The sequence below is a fragment of the Globicephala melas genome, chromosome 3 (genome assembly GCF_963455315.2).
Source record: "Globicephala melas chromosome 3, mGloMel1.2, whole genome shotgun sequence".
Classification (NCBI taxonomy): domain Eukaryota; kingdom Metazoa; phylum Chordata; class Mammalia; order Artiodactyla; family Delphinidae; genus Globicephala; species Globicephala melas.
Window position 1 is genome coordinate 64,252,595 of NC_083316.1, and position 21,879 is coordinate 64,274,473.

Below are 21,879 nucleotides of genomic sequence, written 5' to 3' on the forward strand. Positions count from 1 at the left end.
GATACACAGTTCAGTAACTCTCTTACACAGAAACACTATACAAAAGCTTTCTATAACTTAAATACAGTAGTAAATACCTTATTAAACAAGGTTTTGAGTCATCTGGGAAGTGAAGTAACCAGAGAGAGCTTGCCAGACTTCTACTCACCCCAGACCACCTCCCCTTGGAGATGACTTAAAAGGCTCATCTTAGAGATACTCGCAGCATATATGTTCTACTGAGATTTGGACCTTGAATGCTTTACATTCTAAACTGAGCTTCACTGGACCATGTAGTTTTACAACCAGAAATCTTTCAGCAAGATTACTATTTTTTGAGAAGGGCCTGAGAGGATTGTGTTGCCTATTTCAAAAGGAATTTTTGCTAAATGGATTGAATTTTAAACTCTGTCTCAATATTGAGAATTTGGTTATGTTCTGATTTTTGTGGAGATAATTATCTTAGAAATACTGGTAGTGGTCTTACTAATGCACTTTTGGTACAAATTAGATATGGCTCCTATGTTGGTTTTGATTTGGTTATTGGATTCAGTAAATTTCTTATTAGTAACTCTTATACTGAGCATTTCAATTTTGAATTGTGTATTAGTTTGAGAACTTTTATGGTGAGATGATCTCTTGCAATTGCTAGTGATCTATTTTCATAAAACACTTTCATATATTGCTTATATGTTTGAAAGTGTTCATTGTATTCTCTTTTTCTCTGGGTATAAGTTCAGCTCTCTGGAGCTTTTTCAATCGAATTAAAAATTGTGCCTAGGTAAGTACTTCTCAAAGATGAAGTAAATATATGAAATTTGGCTAGTAACTGCTTGTTGTAATAGCATGCTGAGTTCTCAAAATTAAAATTAATTACTACTTTCAATTATTTATACATGTGTTCTGTTAAAACAATTTTGAGACCATTAAATATGTGTACTATCCCTTCAGTCATAAGCGAATAATGATTAACTTCATGACAAGACAGTGAGCACCATTAAGACTGTCAAGAGAATACTTTTGACTTTTCAACTCTTAAACTATTTCTTTCTCTGAAACAATATTTACAAAAATAATAAACACTGAATTCTTTTATACAATGTATTCTAATTTTATGTTTTATATTATATGTGATAACGGAGATTATATTGTGAGCACATTTAAAAGCAAAGTTTTTCATGTGACCTGAGTAGATATCAGGAGTTTCCTATTATCGTCAAGAATTACGTGCTATAAGATGCAAAGATACAGTCACGTGAGGAAAATTTGATATCATTGTACACTGAGAAATGCACCTGTAGCCAAGCAGGGCCCTTCAGACTTCAAGGGAAACTTTGCAAACTAAGACAGATAAACATTTATATGTATAATGTCTATTGGCTCTAGAGCTTTCTAAACGGCAATACCATATTCGTCATCAGACAATTTTGTAGGGAATAAAACTTCTGGAATTTCTTTTATTTAATTTTTATGCCTCTCTAGATATAAAGGGTTTGTTTTACCTTTAGAGATACACTGAGCTATGGGAACAAACACTTGGTGAGTCTCACTGTGTGGGCCTGGGTGTGCAGTCTCCAGCCCCTTACCCTTCATTTTGTACTTCTACTGTTATCTCACTTACCAAAAGGAGCCGAGGAGGCATTAAACTAATTCTACTGACTTTTTTTTTAATGTATGTTACTCTTGTCCTGAATCTACAGGATGTTACTACCACTAATAGCCACTTTTGCACCATTAAAAACAGCTTAAGTAACAACTTCCAGAGAAGTTCTTAGTTATAGGACTCTACCTGTTTCAATTCAGGGACTCTCCAGTTGCCTTGCTACCTACTTTCCATCTCCCAGAAATCCAGACACCTTGCTAAAACTGCCTCATAAGTTACTTGAGGTAACCTTCAGCTCAATAAGGTGTCTGCCCAGTGGGATTTACAGCATTACCCTTTCTAAAGACTGTACAAATATGTGGCAGCAGTGAGCTAGTAGACACCATGTGGGTCAAAACCATAATGCTAAAAATAAAACACTTAAATTCTCTTGAATACTACAGAAACAGCATTTAAGAATTTATTGAAAAAATAATTTATATGCTTCCATTTTATCTAGGATGAATTCTTTTTTTTTTTTTTTTTTTTTTTTTTTGGCGGTATGCGGGCCTCTCACTGTTGTGGCCTCTCCCGTTGCGGGGCACAGGTTCCGGACGCGCAGGCTCAGCGGCCATGGCTCACGGGTCCAGCTGCTCTGTGGCATGTGGGATCTTCCCGGACCGGGGCATGAACCCGTGTCCCTTGCATCGGCAGGAGGACTCTCAACCACTGTGCCACCAGGGAAGCCCTAGGATGAATTCTTAATCTCAGTTATAGACCTCCCTCTTCCTATATTCTTAAATATATATGCAGTAGTGTGCAGAACCTACTTCAGAATTTGTATTTGGGCAAATGCTCATGGTGAGCTGAGGTGACCATCTGTATAATTCATCAGAAAGATGAATGTACGTGAGGAGAAGCATAGTTTTACACGAATCACCTGTATAACTGCCTCAGATTTCCACATTATGTGCAATCCTACTTGGAATAAAATACTGAACTTTTTACCCATTAACAGATTTGCTAATAATATTAGTTATATTTTTGGTATTCAAAGTTTAGTTATCTGACCGCAGAGAGCTAGCCACTCATCATAACCCATTTAAATGCATATAAAGAAATTCTTTGATATTAGAGACACCTGGTTTTTACATAAAGCATAATGCCTAATTCAATTGTAGACACAGATGTCCACATTAATTACAATTTTATCATTCAGACAGCATTTATGCTAGCTTCATATGAACAATTTCCTTTACTTTTTCAATAAGTAATAAAGCTAGAGGCTAGAAATGGTAGAAACTGTAGATGAAAATCTGTATTTTTAGAATTAAATGTGAAAATGTGCGAAATTAAGAGATATTTACGTACATCTTTATGGCAACCTTTTACACTGCGTGACTAGCTCAAATATCTGTACAAAAATGGGGAGTGATAAATCCAATTGAAAATGTAATAATGCACGTATGTGCATGCATGTGTGCATACACACACACACAGGCAGACGCTGAATTTACAAAATGTATTGGGTAGCTGGTGGCCATAGTAGAATGAAGGACAGGAGGTTATGAAGAGGCATCCCAGACTCCAATTACAGTTATACATTAATTGTGCATTCATAAAAGCCTGACAAATAATTGTTTTTCCAGGAAGATATTATAAGTAACATTTTAACACATGTAGGAAGAAAACATCTTAAATTCTTAAAATCACAATTAGATAAATTAAACAGTACAATAAGCTGATGGCTATAAAGAACCCTCGTTATAAAGACTTGTCCATTCATGTTTGAAACAACACCATGTCCTTTATTCATTCTAACATATAGTTTCTGTTAAGTTTTTAACTGTTGTAATGCATGGAAAGTAAATATTTTGAAATATAATCTAATAGAAAGCCACATACACAGTTTAATCTGTTTATATTAAAAACATTTCTAAAGTGTGGCTAAAATTAGGTTTATTTTCAAATTACGTAAACTGGAAAGGTTATTTGAGTTGTTGTTTTCTAATAAGTAGATGATTAATTGCGTTTTCCTGAGCAATTCTGTCAGGACACGATGGTAATTTAGCTAATAACATGTTGTCTTGTGTTCTGAGAACACTGAAGAATCCAAATTTCATTTTCTGGGCAATGTACTGAGGTCATTTGGTACAAAAGAGAAAAGTGGGATAAAGTTTTAATGTTAACTGGGAAAAAATTCTGGGAATAAATACTTTTTTAATAGGAATATTAACACTTGCCTTTGTCACGTTAATTGCACATCTCACTTAAAAAATGGAAATGCTAAATATTTCTAGGGACATATCATTACATTTCAATAACTGGGATAATCAAAGTGAGTCCAATTTATCCTGAGGACAGTAAATCCGCAAAGGGGGAAAAGACAAACTATACATGAAAACACTTAGTCCCACTTTAAATTTTACAGTATCTATATATTTGTCTACGTATTTAAGGATGTAGTCAGCAAAAATATTCACATTAAACTATCAATACTTACAGAAATTATTTTTCTTCTACTCAGGAAGACCATTTGTACTAAGTTAACATGAGAAACTTAGAGGAAATCCTCCTTAGGAGACCTACTCAACTGATCATTTCTCTTTAGAATATAGTTCAGGAAAGTAATTAAAGAGGTCTCAGGTGTTTTCATCTGTAGGTCACTCCTTTCAATGCGAATTACAGTTCATGGGTAAAGTTGACATTTTTGCTGAAATAACATCAACTCAGTTTCTTCTAAACAAATGTCTACATCAAAAGACTGTAATTATTGCACAATTCGTGGCAGTGAAGTGACCAAGGATTAGATGGTCATTTATGCTCTTACCTTTAGGTGCAGTGCCTTCTCAAGAAAGCCTAATGTGGACAAGCTAGCAGAGGATGTGAAAGCAGGTGAGTCCATCTGCTTATGTTTTGTATTACTCTTTCCATCCGAAATCACCTTAATCAGCTATTTTACCATTGAAATAACATACAAAGGAAGGAATTAATAGTTACCAGTTGTGCAATAATATAAGTCATAATGGAAGTGTTTTGTGAGCAAACTTCACACTGCCACCCCCAACACACACATACACACACACACGCAAGTTTAATATGCCAAATGGAAGTGTATTAATAGTGGTTCACTTTTCCAGTATTTCTCAAGGTATGGTTCACTGACCCAATTAACAGTGGCAGTCAGAAAGTGGAAATTGTGATTACGTCCCCTAGGAAAACTATATACTATATGAAGAAGAAAACTGTAAGGGCTAAGAAAGTAAAAATGTTCAGTTTGTATCTTATTTCTACTGGAGGGTGCAGGGATTGGGAAGGAGACGTGGAGAAAAAGCCCAATCAAGACTTCATGGGATTAAGGACTGTGGAAAACTCTTTGCCAAGCGCACAGTTCTAAATGCTTGGCTGCACATTCTCAGGATGAAATGATAGAGAAAAGGTATGGACAGACGTAGGGCTTCCTCATGTCCAAACTGAACTCATATATTTTCATTTGCTCTTTTAAACTACAAGAAGAGTGTTAACTGAATGATCCTATGAAATGCAACAGAGTTCAGATAGCTTAGAGAATCATAAATATAGAAATGGCACTTTATTTTATTCCTGGAGGGAAAGGGTTGTTTTGGGCACTTTCCATGGCTCAGGGAGCAGATTTGTTAATTTCCTGGCAATAGAGAAATCTTAACCTCAGATTCTTAGCCATGTAATTCCTGTTCATCAGCAACTGAGTCCAAACTGGAACACTGGGAAAGGAGAACGAACATTCACCCATCAAATGTGTGGGTTGTTACCAGATCAGTGGCACCTCACAGCCTCTGTTCCTGTGTGCAGCTTTGCTATAAGAAAGGTAGCTAGTTAAGGACATATGTACCTTAGAAAGACTCTGACATATATTTTCAACTGTAGTGAGTTAGGCAGAACGCAAAGCAGAGTAATAAGAGTTAATGTTTTCACCTATTTATTTTTATATTTCACATGTATATTTTATATGTTCAATGTAGGCAAGAATTGCTAATGTTACTGTGAGGTGAAATGTTAAAAGTAACTCAGGAACAGGTAGTATATGTAAAGACCAACACAAATGCATGGAAAACATGGGTGAAAAGAGAAAAGGATAAGGTTTAAATGATTCAAAACCTAAACAAAATTAATATATAGATATACTATCCTCCATTCGGTGCATGAGAAAATTATTTGATATTGGAATTAAATATCTTTATTTTCTGGTTTTCTTGAATACAACTTCTTCAAATTTTCAATGATTTCAGGAATTTAAAAAACTAGCTATTTTTAATCTGGGTTCCAAGAGAAAGAGAAATACGCTGAATTGATTGCTATACCTTGGAAAACGTCAATTTTACTATTTTGACCAAATAGGCTAGAAATAATGGGACCCTATTGCCTTCATATTCCAATATTACTTCCAAAATAAGAGCAAGTAAAATCATGCTCAGGATTCTTTGACTATAAGAAACAATACCTTCTTAGAAGGCAAATGAAAGAAATTCAAGATCAGTAACAATAGAGAAAAGAGTCAACAAAAGGTTTCAAAATTCTAGCATTATAAGATTAAGCTTAATAATCACAAGACTCTCAGTGTTCACACAGCTGTCATAAAAAGTGAAAGTTAAAATTATTCTTGGTAAATTCATGTGTCTGTACAAGGTGTCATCTTCAGGTTACCTTGGCTTGAGTTAAAGACCTTGTCGTTTGAATTTTTCATGAAAGCCTCTCTGTGGCTTGAAAGCTTGAAGTTGTTCTCCAGTGTGCAGTCCTAGCCTCTGGCACACTGTGTGATTAATGGCAACTAGTTTGATTAGTTTAAATCTGGAACATAAATTTTAATTCAGCTTCCTTTTCCCCTCTTAACAGTTCTGCCTGACATCCCTGTCATGCACAGGCAAAAATCTTTATTTTCAGAAGGAATAAATCCTTATGGATTTGAGAGAAATAAGTCATCTGGGATGAGGAACTAGTAAATATATTGCCAAATTTTCACTTTAGATACCATACGCCTAAAGAAATATGGATGCCCCTTACCTGAGATTAAACAATGCTTTTCAAAGTCTCTGGAGTCTGGATATATAGTTGCTGATCAATGGTTATTTTTATCACAATTTTCAAAGAAAGGATCACCAACTTAGCTTTAGAATGTAAAATCAGTCTTCAGACTTTGCTATTATGACTTTGATGTTTGTATGCCTGACTCAACACAGAAAACCCAAAAGATCTGGAAAGGGCCATAGAGCAATGTGCTTTCATAAGGGAAGTGTTTTGTTTAAATTTTTCTAATGTTTTATGAACAGTTATATGAAGCAGATGTAGCCTACTGAAGTCAATGGCTAGATGAAATATAGTTATATCAATAATTTCGCTCTACTATAAGTCCTATATCCTGGGAACAGAGCAGGTGCTCTGCTGGCAGCAAGAAGGGACAGTCAGTTTTGCTGCTACTAAGATACCTGGGTAGAGAAGCAGCACTCCAGAGCCCCTGGTGTGTGATTAAAAACTCCCTCCCCCTTGTGCTGAAAGTCTCAATCATTTGAATCTATCTCCTTTGCAGTGTCTATGTGGAGATATTCACAAGTCTGAATAAAAATGAGGTACATTTCACGTTAGTATGTTATTAAAAATTTAGCTCTAGCATTCCTGGTGACAAGTGACATATTCAAGCAAATAGCTGTGTTACCACTTCTGGGCTTTATCATATTAAAGAGGAAATATGTTGCTAAAAATATGATGACCCCTGTCACTTTATTGCTATGGTCTAAGCAATCATGGCTAATTAATGATTTTCTGTATCATCTAAGACAAATCAAGAATTCCATCTAGAGCAGTTATTGCAGAAATATACTGTGTTAGGCCCCAGTTAAGCTTTTGTTGATTTGAAGTAACACTTTTCCTACATAAAAAGTACAAAAATACTCACTGAAGGTTACTGAGAAGTTGTTTGATTTGACATAAAGATGAAGACACACTTCTTTTCTGAGACAGTATACTTTGTGATTCACAGGATAACTTGCATCACACGCAATTTAATGAAAGCTCTCAAATAAGCGATTTTATTCCTATCCATGATTGCAGACATTTACAAAACCATAACATCTGAGTTCACCTTAAAAAATAACTTATATAAAGCAGTGATATACACAGCACAAAATAGATCAGGGAGGGGCAGGAGCAACTTTTAATAATTAAAATGTAAACGTGAAAAAAAGGATGGAATAAAAGTCCCTACTTATTTCTACTTAAGATGTCATGTGATAGTATTTTACAATGTCCTGTGGGTCAATGTATGTATGTGCATGTGTCCATATAACATACACACATACAATACATTCTCTTTCCCACACATATACATACACAGATAATCATTTGCAGTTCCGTTGAGGGCAATTCTAATATGCCGCTCTGTACAGTTGTTCGAATCACGTTTGGACCCGCTTTCTTCACAAAATAGGGGAGAGAGCAGGAAATAAAAAGGTTGGTTTGGTGTGACTGAGATTCCTTTGTTTAACTGTACACTGTGATGAATAATTTTCTTCCGTAGTAGTTCTGTGAAGGGCTGACTCACTGTGGTTTCCATGAGGAGACTTGGTAATGGATCACACACTCATTGTCATGCTAGGGGAGTACTAGAAGGAGAGAAGAATCCATATTTTAACAACAATTCTTCTACAGGCCACTAACATTTTCCTTGGTAAACAATAGTAACTGTGAATTTTAATGTCTTTTATGCACAAGCTTTAAATACAGCATAAAAATAAGAAAGCATAAAAAGAGTAAAATTATATAGAATTGACTGTCCTGAACTGTTAAATATTTCCTCTGGAAAGCAAGCAGTCTCATTCTCTCTCTGAGCTTAGGGGTTTGATAAGTATCTAGTCCCTCAGCTTTCTCCTAGCCAGATTCATGTTTCATAGGCCCTTGGAACAATTTGGGTAAATCTAGTCCAAGGTTGATTCATAATAATCAAATACGTGTGAGGGATAGGATAGTCTTTGTTAGCTGTGTAAACTTGGGAGGTTACTAACCTCTCTGTGCTTGTTTCCTCACCTGTAAAATCAGCTTAATGATAGTATCGATCTTAAACGGGTTTTGGGAGGACTGACTATAAAACCCTTAAAACTATGTATTTATTGAATACACGGAAAGTGCTCAGTAAATGCTGGAGTAATAGTATAACTCCCAGCTGGCCATAAGAAATCCTTATTAAAGCATTTAGAAAATACTTAAGAGTCTGATTTATACTTTAGCATATAAACTTCTTCCTTGAAGCTGTGACTCCTAGCTCAATCCACAAGCATTTCTGGGTGGGAGTAGGGGCATTCTTGTTACATGTTACTTGTCAGTTTGAGGCTGACCATTGGTAAAAGGCGAGACTTTCAGAAATTTGGAAAAGTGGTCTTAACAAATGACAAACAGCAATTATTTTGATAATGATGCCAATCTACCCTCATATGCTTGAGGAATATACTGTGACAGAAAAGTTCTAGAGCAGCTCTGCCCAACAGATGGGCAAAATTCAACGATGGACATGTTCCACAACCTGTGGTGTCCAGTATGAAAGCCACTAGCCACATGTGGCAACTTGAGCCCACGAAGCGTGGCCAGTGCCACTGAGGAACTAAAATTTTTTTTTTTTTTGGTACGCTGGCCTCTCACTGTTGTGGCCTCTCCCGTTGCGGAGCACAGGCTCCAGATGCGCAGGCTCAGTGGCCGTGGCTCACGGGCCCAGCCGCTCCACGGCATGTGGGATCTTCCTGGACCGGGGCACGAACCCGTGTCCCCTGCATCGGCAGGCGGACTCTCAACCACTGCGCCACCAGGGAAGCCCAGGAACTAAAATTTTAATGTTATTTAACTTTAACTTATTTAAATATCTCCACGTAGCTGGTGGCCACCATCTTGGACAGCACATTATAGATCCCCTGTGATGGGAAGGAGGAGCGTCTATTTCCAAGTGGTAACGGTTTCCATATTTAATATGACCTCTTGAATATTTTAAATGCTTTATGAGAACCTGTGAGGACCAGGGCAAAAGGGAATTCCTTTTAATGCGCTAATAATGATTGCACCTCATGGAAAGAGGCAGATAAAGTGAGAGGGTTTGGTCCCAGGCTGCAGGGGCTTAACCAGGAACAGTGATGGTCCTGGGAAGGGGAGCATGAACCTTCTAAAAAAGGAACAGACAGAACAGAAAGAAGTGAATTCCAAATGAGCGGAGGTCGTGCAGGAACCAGAAACGAAGTATAAGGTGTGTACTAGATAGGGATGGATTTGTTAATATGGTGAAAGCAGGATTTCCCAGGGAAGAGCGCAGGGTGACAGTGGCTCAGCTGGCAGAAGTCTGGACTGGAGGTCATTAGAGTTTGATCTAGTGCTCAAACCAAAAAGCCCACATTGATCCTGAGTAAAAGCAGATGACTAAGCCTGAAAACGGGTCACTGGACCTTAGGGGGAGGATTGTTAATCCTTTAAACACAGGTCAAATCAAGGAAAAATCTACTTGTTAATCCCTTAATAGCCTCAAATTTCCTCAGTATAGGAAAGCTAATTTATATATGTTACTGACCTTCCACATTGGATTACAGTGAGTAGGGTGATATAAAGGGGAGACTGACAGAGAAGCGAAAGGGGATTCAGTTTGATAGAAAAACTCCCTCTTTATGCTTGATAGTGGCAATGAAAAAGCAAAGCTAAACAAAACCCAAAACCCCCAAACAATCATTGAGAAGGATCAGTGAAGTGGAGCCCATCCCGTCCCTGAGCTGGGAGGGGATCTACCCCCATCTCATCAGGAGATACCATGCAAATCTCCACTACAAATAATGACAGCACACTGCCATGACCTATCCACAACCTTTGACAAAATAATCATATTTTGGCATTTGACTTTCAGGGGCAAGACTAAACAAGGAGATAAATGGATACTAAGGTTTTATTAAAAGTAGAAAACATACGAATATGGCAAAATGGGCATAGGAAATTTAATCTATGCTTTCTATGGCTACTGCTTATTTATAGTAAGGATCGGTGAGCCAATCAGTACTGCCCAGTAGAACCTTCTGTGATGATGGATATGTTCTATTCTGTGCTGTTCAGTACAGCGCCCACACATGGCTGCTGAGCTCTTAAAACGTAGCTAGTGTAACTTAGGAACTGAAAATTTAACTGTATTTAATTTTAAATAGCGCAGCTAGATCATCAATCATTATTTTTTCTATTTTTTTTTTTTTTTTTGGCGGTATGCGGGCCTCTCACTGTTGTGGCCTCTCCTGTTGTGGAGCACAGGCTCCGGACGCGCAGGCTCAGCGGCCATGGCTCACGGGCCCAGCCGCTCTGCGGCATGTGGGATCCTCCCGGACCGGGGCACGAACCCGTGTCCCCTGCATCGGCAGGCAGGCGGACTCTCAACCACTGCACCACCAGGGAAGCCCATCAATCATTATTTTAAAGACAAAGCTTTTAATGGGTATATTGTGCCAATCTAAAAACAGTGAAAGACTTTAAAGCTTTTTTAAAGTCTCCTTTTTTAAAAAGGACTTCAAAGGATATGTTGGAAAAAAATTTTCTGGATAAGTCATAATTAATTCTAGAGACCATCTCATTTAATGCACATCCTGAATAATCAGATTTTAAAAATTCCTGAATCCTTTTTTCACAAGGATTATTCCAGTTCAGTCAAATGCAATGTAACATTAGGGAATATAGTTAAGAATATATTATAGCCTTCATTCTAATTATACACCATTAAAAGTATGTGTATATAGAGACAAGTATATATGCACATTCTCTGCTACCAAGCATGGTTATTGGTTGCTCCCATTTCTTAGCATTGGCAATTGTTAGGATTTTTAACCTGTGATATTTCAAATATCTTAAGCAAATCTTACAGTAAAATGAGAATTTGTTACAGATTCATTGGGAAGTTAAGAGAGTTAGGCTTATTCAGGGAGGAAACTGAGTGGAAAATAGGGTACAACATGAAAGTCAGGGCCAGATTCAGTCAGAAAGGATGGAAGCACCATCTCCAAGCAATACAGCTCAAAAATTAGCAAGCATCTAATGAAATTTAAATTTTGAATAGTACAAGTAACTGTAAAATGATGCCCTAAGTGTATTTGGTACAGTAAAACAGATTGTATTTGTGTGTGACTGTCTTTATAAGCGATGGGCTATTTGCACTGCTAAGGCTGTAAACTGCTCGTCTGCTGCTGCCTTTATTGAAACTCCTTCAACTAAGTAAGATTGAGGGAAATTGCAAACTTTCTAGGGAAACTCACAGAATGTGCCAGCAAAAAGGAATTTTGCTATTGATTACTATTCAAGCAGAAGTGGCTTACAGTTTTCTAGAAGTAGAAGAGCAAGTGTTAAATGGGGTATCGTATTTAGAGACATAAAATATTCATGGTGTATTGTCCTGAGACCACACTGCAATGTTTCTGTTGTACTGCTGCATCAATATGCCATGACATATTCTAGTGTTTGTGTCAGAATGCTGTGATATCAGGTTGCCCTGATATCACAGCATTCAAAACTATTCTGAGTCTGGTTCTCCTCGATCAAATGATAAAATGGCCTTACAGTGCTGTTGACTGCATCAGTGTTTGGTTATGCATGTAAAACATGAGCTAGAGAATTTATTATACCCAGTTCATGTACCATGGACTCCATCAGAAATATCCATTAAATCTTCGAACAATGTGCATACATTCCTGTTCACACACTTCAAGAACACTTCAGATCTTACATTTCTCTTCATACACTTCAAGAACACTTCAGATCTTACATTTCTATTTCTAAGCATCTATATAATATTTTTTCTTAATGAGAGATAATACTACAGGTACCTGAGCTGAACTAAAGTGAAATAAATCTAGTGTGTATGTGACTATGTAAAAAAAAAAATTGGGGCATATGTGATTTCTTTACAAGAGAAGAAAATGAAAAAAGGCAGTAAGGGTAATAGGAAATGATCTACCACCTTGTTTCTAATTTCTATTTGACACCATGATTTTAATAGCATGTTTGCTCAGTATGGTGCAAATATTCTGCTAAATTAATTCAAGAAATAAGACTAACTGCTTACTTTACTTGAGAGGCACGAAGCACTATTCCTTGAATTAAGCCTTTTTGTATTATGTTTTTAAAGCCAAACATTTTATAGAGTTTGAACACTAGGGGGCATCTTTGTTTCTTGAAATAAAGGCTTTTTTTGGATCCCCCCCCAAAAGAGTCTGAATGTTGAAACATTTTTTGATTCCTATTTTCTTGTGTAAAGTGTGTTGGCACTGCAAGGTTTCTGCCTTTGGATTGGACATTTCTGTTTCTATATTGATTACATTAAGTAGTATGTGTAAGGTGACTGGGATAGTGTCTGTACATGATAATCAGTCAATAGATATTTGCTGTCTGCCCAGGCCTCTTATGTGGTTAAACTTCAAGATAAAGACCGACAAACCCTCAAAAGGCAGACTGTTCAAAAATCTATGCTTTTCAGACTTATGTGCATTAGAAACCACTAGAATTCAGTTTGCATGTTTAGTTACTGGAAATGTTTTCTTTTTAAAAATTATTTATTTTTAATTGGAGTATAATTGCTTTACAGTGTTGTGTTAGTTTCTGCTGTACAGTGAAGTGAATCAGCTATATGTATACATATATCCCCTCCCTCTTGGACCTCCTGGTTTTCCTTGATGATAGTAAAGCTAACTTAGTGGAGATACCTAGTCTATTTACTTCAAGGCCTTACTACATTTGTCAGCAATGAATCTCTTTTGTCTTCTTCCTCTCTGTTCTCTTTTCTTGATCTTTTAAAAAGGTGCAAACAAAAATGTGTGGATGTGATAGAGGAAGCCACAGATAACCAGGGTGTCACTCATAGCATGTAGACCCCTCACCTGGCAGACAGAACAGCGCAGCCAGTGTGGACCCGCTTCCAAGGCTGCACTACCCTCCAGGCGGTGGTGCAGGTTCTCAACCATCATCCAAGTATTTCTCTTTTGGGGACTTTGCTAGTGGGGACAGGAGAGAGGGAGGGGGGAGACAGGAGGGAGCTTCTGTTTTCTGCTAACTCTGCACAGCAGTCTGGCGTTTTACCTGCTTCTTGGCTTTAAGGGTAGCGAGGCTGGGTCAGGAGTCAGGGGTGGGGGAAGCCCTACTCCAGTGGCTCTATATGCTACGCACATATTCCCAGAGGGATCTGCTATCCAGCATGTGCATAATCCACTTGGGGTTAAAGGATGAGGCTGGTGTTTATTCTGCACAAAGTAGTTTTTTAAGTCCTGTTCTATCTGATTCTCTGATCCCCGTGAAGAGCTTTCTGATGCCAACTCTGAAGCAGCTCCCCTCTCTGGCAAACAAGGCGGCAGTCGCCCACAACAAATCTGGGAAGGAAGGAGGAGAGTTCCTGTCGTCGCTGCCCCTAAAGCTAAAGTCACGTGGAACCTTTTTAAAGAAGTTTTCTTTTCCAATACAAAATTAATACTTTCCTTGGTGCTCTTAAAACACCTGGTTTATATCTATTGTAGCACTTATTAATCTGTCATATGGTTTAATTAGTTGTGTAAACATGTTTTTCCCATCAGATTGCATTCTTTGAGGTTAGGGATGTATTATGTTTGTTTCAGAATATTTTGTCCTTAACCTAGTGCTTTGCATAGTGCAGGCTCAATACATGTTGAATTGAACTGAATTAATTATCATGTACCTCACTGAATTATACCATTACTGGAAGAATTAGCATAAAATGAAATTAATGTCTCTAATTAGATAAAGTGAACATTAATTAATTAAAATTAACTAATTTGTCCATAGTCTTGAAGCAAACTAGTGAAAGAAACGGGCTCTAAGAAATCCCATAATCCTAAGCATTATGAAAAACTATATAGTTCCTCACATTTTTCTATTTCCTCATCGACAGGCTAATCTTTTGATTTCTTTAAATATGAGTTTTTATGTATACCTTCTTGGTTCTCACTAATCATAAATATCCTGCAAATAAAACAGATAAACTAAAGATCATAATATTATTTCTAGTTTTAACAGAAATTAAAGTCTAAAAACAAGGGAAGTCTTGTCCCATGCCGAGGTGCTAGGTCAACACCAAGAAATAAAGGAAACCACAGAACACTCCATCTTGGGTTCCATTTTGGGAAGCAGCCATTCTGTGCAAAAGTAGGTATGTTATTAGCCACCGCTTCAAATTCTGATGGCATCAACTCTGGTAAAGGTCTGGGCAAAATGAAGGTAATTTTCTCTTCTGATTCTGTTTATAGTTTGGTAGATCCTCCATTACTTTAATGATGGCGGTACATGTATTGGAGGCACTGATTCTATGAACATGAAACTAGTTTGGGTTCTGAACTCCTTTATTCCAGTTCAGGAGTTCTTAGCAGAGAATGTGCATCAGCATCACTGACGAAGCTTTTTCACATGGGAGGATGCCTGGCCCCACTCCTGGAAATTCTGATTTGCTGGGTCCAGGGAGGGTTCTGGGAAATTGTATTTTTAAAAATCCTATAGATGCTTCTTATGTGAAATATTAGTTAATAAATTATTGTATAATGCAATAAGTCCTTGAGAAAAGATACCATGTTGTCCTTTTGGTCTTTCCAGTGCCTAGCACATTGCTTTGGCCTGTAGACAGTGCTCAGTGACTGTTAAATGAAGGAATAAATTTTATCGCTTCTCCATTTGCTCCTATCTACTTCTGTGGAGAAATGAAATGATATTGCCTTTGCTTAACACTATAGTCACACAGAAAACGACGTGGATATCCAGTTCAGGTTAAATGTAAATAACTCGTTAACATACAAGACAGGAAAGTCTAGTGCATAATGTAAAGACATCTTAGAGACAATTTTCAGAGCTTTCAGGACAGCACTGAGAATAAACCTGGTTTTGCAGTGATCAAAGACATTTTAGTAATGTGAAAAATTTATAAAAACGATCACATATGCAACCTGTTTCTAGTACGTTCTTTTATGGTGGATGTTTTCTAACGTAAAATTAGTATTAAAGTTTTTGTCTTTGTAACTATGTACATAGAATTGGAGTAGAAAGTTTATTTTTTAATACTTTCAAAGAAATTCCACTTAGTTTTCTAACTTTTAAAAGATCAACCTATTGAACTCTAGATAAACAGTCGTAAAAATGGCTTTATGCATTTATTCTAAAGAAGAGCTTCAGAAATAAAATCTGGATATAGTAACGTAGTCAAGGGAATACTTACACTCTCACTCTGAAAAGGATTTAAGAAATTTCCCCCCATTTCGCCATCATCCCTAGGAGTGCCCGGCTGATTACTCAGGCTCATATTATTGGGAGAATTCTGTAAACAAGATTTAGAAAACAAAGCATTTTGAAGATTTTAATTTCCCTTTTACATGGTACTGTTTCAAACATGGAATCTATACCATCATCTCTAAGGACAAAGCAGACTTATAATTCCAATCTCAGACTTCTACCATGGATTCTGTTCATTCTTTGCACCTTGACAAGTACTAATCCTTTCCCAAATGAAAATTAAAAAACAGAAAACCCAAAATAATTCACTGTAACTCTTTGTCTTAGTCTCAGAATCATTTATTCCATTTCCCACTCTCAGTTCATAGAGTTCCTAGACTTCTGGAGAGTTTAAGAAACATTCCCAGGAGGGGCATGATAAAGTGTGCATTCTACCCACTGATCAGGTGGGATGGAACAATAACTCCCCGGGTGATTTTACTAATCAAACTCGAAAGGTCACTGTTTTGATAAATATTTCCCTTTAATTCTACATGTGGTTTACATAGTAACACGACTTTAACCATTATTTTTATATGAACCATAAGGAAAAAAGGAAAATGGTTAACGATAGTTAAGAACAAGAGAAATAAATACCTCAGGACTTGAGAATTCAGTATGTACTTGTACAGGAAAAGGAGGCTCAGAGGTGGAGTGATTTAGAACCCTTTCCTATCATTTGTTTGAGCAGATTTATTTGAAACTTTTAAGATAAAATGGCTGATATTAGCAATCTAATCAAACACAAAGTTAACAGTATACTGCTTTATATTCTATTTAAGTTCGCTAGTCTTGTTTTTGCTGTGCGACTTTAGCCACGTGAGGTCATCTGATACTCCACGTCGATAGGGAATACAGAATGGCAGCGGCGTATAAAGCATGCTCACACAGGATTGCAACTGTGACTAAGGGATTCTTGTAAAAATAAACTTCAAGGTTAAAAACTTTTACTTGTTATTTCAAACGTAAGCCAGGTTTTAGAGTTTTTTCCTGAGCTGTTGCCATTTTATATTTTGTTTTTGAATAAGTTTTTAGATTTTTTTACACAAAATTGCTCTGAGGATTTTGACTTAACTAAACCAAGTTAGGCAATAAAAACGAAAATGTCATGAATGGGTTATCCCCAGAAGAATATGTGCTTTTTAAAAATATGGTTAAACTGTAAAGCAGAGACAGGTAGATGAGCTGGTAGAAATAGAGCTTGTATCTTGTCCTGCTGTGCACCCCACAGGGAGGATCTGAGAACAGGGATCCTCTGAAGTCCGTAGGAGCTCCATTTGCCAGTGAACCCCAAGGGCTGGGGAACCACAGCTTAATGGAATAAAGAGGATTCTATTTTTTTTTTTTTTGGAAAATTTTTTTTTCTCTGGAAATGTTAGTTTCCCAAGTAACTGGACTTTGAAATGAACATGGATAACCTGATTTCCTGAAAAAAAAAAATTAAGTAAAATTGAAATGCAATTAACTAAGCTATAGGTAACTAAGCTACAACTCATGAATAAAGTTATTAATCAGCTGTGTCTTGAAAGCAGGAATGATAATGCTTACTTAGCTCAAAAAAGGGCAAATGTATAAAAACACTATAAGATTTACCCAAAATCTATAAGTCTTTGGTGAAGGCAGATTTGTCATTTCATACATAATGGAGAAACTGGCAATCTTGGAATAAAAAATAATCTAACATACCTATACAGGGGTATTTGAACATGTATTTACAAGCTGCATACTTTTACATATTCAAACAGATATATGAAACGAGCCCTGTCCATCCTTGCATAATATTCACACTCCTAGCCTTAAGTACGTGAGGTGCCCTGAGAGGAGCAGCATATCTCTGACTAAACTGGGGTGCTCCCAGACTCTGCTGCACTTTTGCCATGTATCATTGCTTTTTTAATTTTTTTAAAAAAGTTTTATTGGAGTATAGTTGATTTACAATGTTGTGTTAGTTTCAGGTGTATAGCAAAGTGTATCAGTTATACATGTACATGTATCTACTCTTTTTTAGATTCTTTTCCCATATGGGCCATTATAGAGTATTGAGTAGAGTTCCCTGTGTGATACAGTAGGTCCTTATTAGTTGTCTCTTTTATATATAGTAGTGTGTATATGTCAATCCCAATCTCCCAATGTATCCCTTGCTCCTTACCACAGGTAACTATAAGTTTGTTTTCCACATCTGTAACTCTATTTTTGTTTTGTAGATAAGTTCATTTGTATCCTTTTTTTAAACTCCACATTGAAGTGATATCATTTCTTGATTTGCAATTCTGAAAGTTTGGCTACCTTCAAATTGATTCCTGACTCAAAGTGTCGATTTAAAAATATCTGAAGTTGGGCTTCCCTGGTGGCGCAGTGGTTGAGAGTCCGCCTGCCGAGGCAGGGGACACGGGTTCATGCCCCGGTCCGGGAAGATCCCACGTGCTGCGGAGCAGCTGGGCCCGTGAGCCATGGCTGCTGAGCCTGCGTGTCCAGAGCCTGTGCTCCGCAACGGGAGAGGCCACAACAGTGAGAGGCCCGCATACCGCAAAAAAAAAAAAAAAAAAAAAAAAAAAAATCTGAAGTTTAAAAGTAACATTACAGTAATATTTAAATACATATAAAACACTTCATGGTGTTTCTGTTTTCCATGCTATCTTTTCATAGCATGGTGGCTCAGCATTAAATGTTTTTAGGGGGCAGTGGTGGTGGTGTATATGAGAACATTGAGAGGCGGATTAAAAGCACACATTCAACACACAAAACTGAGCTAGTATCAGATCTCTGAAACCTCTTCCTATCTAGCTCACTGGGTATATTTGAAAATCATGAAATGATAGAACACCTTTAAAAAATCTGAGGTAATCTCTGCAAAATGTTGTGAAAACAACAAAAGTTGCTCAATGAGGAGTCTTAAGGAAATTGTGCTGTCCATGGTCCCTGGGTGACATGATGAAGATATAGCTAAAGATATACTCAGTATTGGTATCTGAGGAACAGCTAAGACAATGGTTCCAAGCACCAACCCAGAGCAGGTTATGACGGTGGGTGGCAATGAACTGTGTGTATGCTGCATTTAACTGTAGCTATGTTTGTGTGCAGTATCTCCAGTAGATTTCATCAACAAGGCAAGAATATAATGCACAAAAAGGGCGTAGGTTGGTCAAACAACTTCTTAAAATGGAGTAAGAGATTAAAAAAATGTAATACTGATGCTTGACAAAATACAGGTTTAACTGGAGAATTAGGAAGATGCAGCTAGAGACCCAAGAGCAAGTTTGAACACAATTGCTAAGCAGAAGTGGTTAAGATCATCTTCTGATTCACAAACAAGAATGACTAGAAAAAGAATAGGATGAAAAGGAATGAGCCCAGGAAATAAGAGAAAAGGGAGAAGAGAGCTTCTTGAGGTGGCCAGACATGTGGTGGAAAAGGAAGAGGTGGGGAAAACGAAGTTAGTGACAACTTGCATAGCTTGGAGTAAAAGGCTGAAAAATTCAGCTGTGAGTCGAAAGACGTAGGGGAAAAATAATTGGGAGGGGGGTTTATAATACGTTTGATGCTGCTGATTAGAGATAAAGTGACAGACAAGTGGAGATGGGACAGACAATAGTGGTACCATCACCCAGACAGCCTGGTTAGAGCCTGGAGCCAAGGAATGAGGAGTGGGGGCAGGGCAGAAATGAGATGCTTAGGAGCCCATTTGAAGGTGGATGCAACCAGTCATTTCCAGTACATTGTTAAGTGGCAAGTTTATTACTTGGGCATAATTCTTTTTTATTTATTTATTTATTTTTCTTTATTTTTACTTATTTATTTTGGCTGCCACGCGCGGCATGCAGGAGGATCTTATTTCCCTGACTAGGGATCGAACCCATACCCCTTGCAGTAGAAGCGCAGAGTCTTAACCACTGGACCGCCGGGGAATTCCCTTGGGCATAATTCTTATGTCAGTTGAAGTGTACTTGAACTTTCCTTTGTAAACTTTTTCCCTGTTGTATTTGTTTGGTCTCCTTAGTTATACTGAGCTTCTTGAGGGCAGAGACCATATCTTGTTTGTCTTTGGAATTGCATAGCCCAGAATAATGCCTTGGCACATTAATGTTTACTGAATGAAGGAATTCCTGCCGAAGTACAAACCATTTGAGGCCAAAGATTATGTTTGTATTTAAAGAAGTCTTTTGTATTTCCCCATAGTGCACAAGGCAATACTCAATACATAAAAGTACACAATGGGTGGTCAATTAATGCTTAAAGAATAAACAGTAATCACTAGGCAAGAGAATGTTAGCAGCAGCAGGCACAGTGTGGTGGAAAAACTTGCTTCTGGGTATAGGAATGGGAAAATAAGCATAGAAGGAATAGCAATGGATCTGATATGAGGGCAGATTAGAAGATGGTATTATGGCCCTTAAAATTTTTTTAAGTGCTTTATAAATTACAAAGTACGTTCCCGTATAGAATTTCATTTACATCTATGTAGTGTACAAGGTTGTCAGTGGAAACTTTACGAAGACGGCCTTAAGCAATCTGGATGTTCCCGCCTTTGTGTAATGAAGAATTATCTTTAGACATTAGAATATGTTTCTCAAATACAACTTCAGACATTTTACTGTGACCACAAAGCACAATTCAGCCAACATCAATTGTTAGATACCTAAGACAGCCAATACAATCACGTTCATCTGGTTTGTAAAGGTGCTTCCCAGAAAGAAGGCTCTAACGGTATTATACAATTAATCTTATTTTGAAAACAGGGTTTTTGAAGGCTTACCTAATACTATTTCTCACAGAGGTAAGATGGTGCCGTTTGTATATATCTATTTTTAGAAAAGAAAAAGATCTTCCTGATTGTTTCTAAACACAGACATCCAAAGTGCATGATGAAGTTCCTAGGCCAAGCAGCCAGGCGATGCAGATACAATGTCAGAATGCCAATTAAACGCTCTCTCTCTTTTTTTTTTAGCTTGAAGTCTTAATTTATAAGTGTCTATAGCTCAACTTCATTTTATTTTTCTTGGCATCAGGAATTTTACTTTATTATACATGAATATAAATTCAAAGTAGAATTAAAAATGAAGTCATCCTTTAATGAATTTCTGTATTTATTGATATAAAGAAGACTTCTGAGAGAGTCATTCTAGTGGTAGTTAATAATTAGTTTTATCAGCCATTCTAAATATACATTTGACCCACAGAGAAGTATTTTAAAATTCATCATCACCTAAAAAGTATTTAGGTATTCTTCAAAAAATATACGGCATCTTACCAAAGGATTAATTTTAGAAACTCAGACGACTGACAGAGGAAAAACAGAGACATGTGCTATTGGAAGGGTCACTTTCCTACTTCTATTAATATAATTTTCCTCTAATTACTTTCTTACTCTATTCTGTGGAACTATAATAATGATTGAGGACATCAGCATTGCCTGATAAGAGTTTGGAATACAAATGAGATGTATAAATGCAATGCCCTTACAACATATAATAACCACTTTTTCAAATTTACCTCTTTTCGTGTTGCTCTAGATTTCTTTACATTTTCAAAAGATTAAAGTATGTCAGTTTGCTTTACAAATGCGTAACATCATAATGTGATTAAACTGATTATTATTTGTTTGGATATCAATTAATCATGTATATCACATCCTGTAAATGAATCCTAGCATGCTTTGAAATATTCTTAAAAGACTAATTTTACCCTTTCCTACAGATTATATGCATTAATATTTTAAACTTCTACTTAATTATATTTGGCCTTCTACTTTCAAACTCTTTAAGAACAAAAGTCATAATGTTATTCTCAAACTTAATAAGAGTTCTGTGTAGAATAAAACACAGATAAAAAACAACACAATACATAATACTCACCTTGGAAATACTGTCCATATCTCCTGAGCCTAAAACAAAATATGGAAAGAAAGCCTTTATTAGGTAATGATTCTATCTGTAAATTAAATACTCCTTTAAAATAAACTAATGTAGTAATGCAGTACACTGTATGTATTTTGCAGTGTATATCTCCTAGACTTTTGAATCTCAAAAAAT

At 36.8% G+C, this 21,879-nt stretch overlaps 1 protein-coding gene across 6 annotated transcripts in view; it reads right to left on the minus strand.

Moving 5' to 3' along the window:
* Nucleotides 1-2,105: 2,105 nt before the first annotated feature.
* Nucleotides 2,106-21,879, minus strand: part of SSBP2 (single stranded DNA binding protein 2) — a 302,155-nt gene continuing 282,381 nt past the window's right edge. For 2 of the 6 annotated variants that reach the window (XM_030846965.3, XM_060295969.2), the window contains exons 15-17: nucleotides 21,703-21,731; nucleotides 15,798-15,896; nucleotides 2,109-8,196 (exon numbers count right to left, since the gene is read on the minus strand). In XM_030846965.3, the coding sequence (XP_030702825.1) occupies nucleotides 8,167-8,196; nucleotides 15,798-15,896; nucleotides 21,703-21,731 (158 nt within the window). In that variant the 3' untranslated portion in view covers nucleotides 2,109-8,166. Of the gene's footprint in view, nucleotides 8,197-15,797; nucleotides 15,897-21,702; nucleotides 21,732-21,879 lie in introns of all 6 variants that reach the window. The other 4 variants (XM_070045161.1, XM_060295971.2, XM_030846973.3 and 1 more) reach the window with 4 other exon arrangements.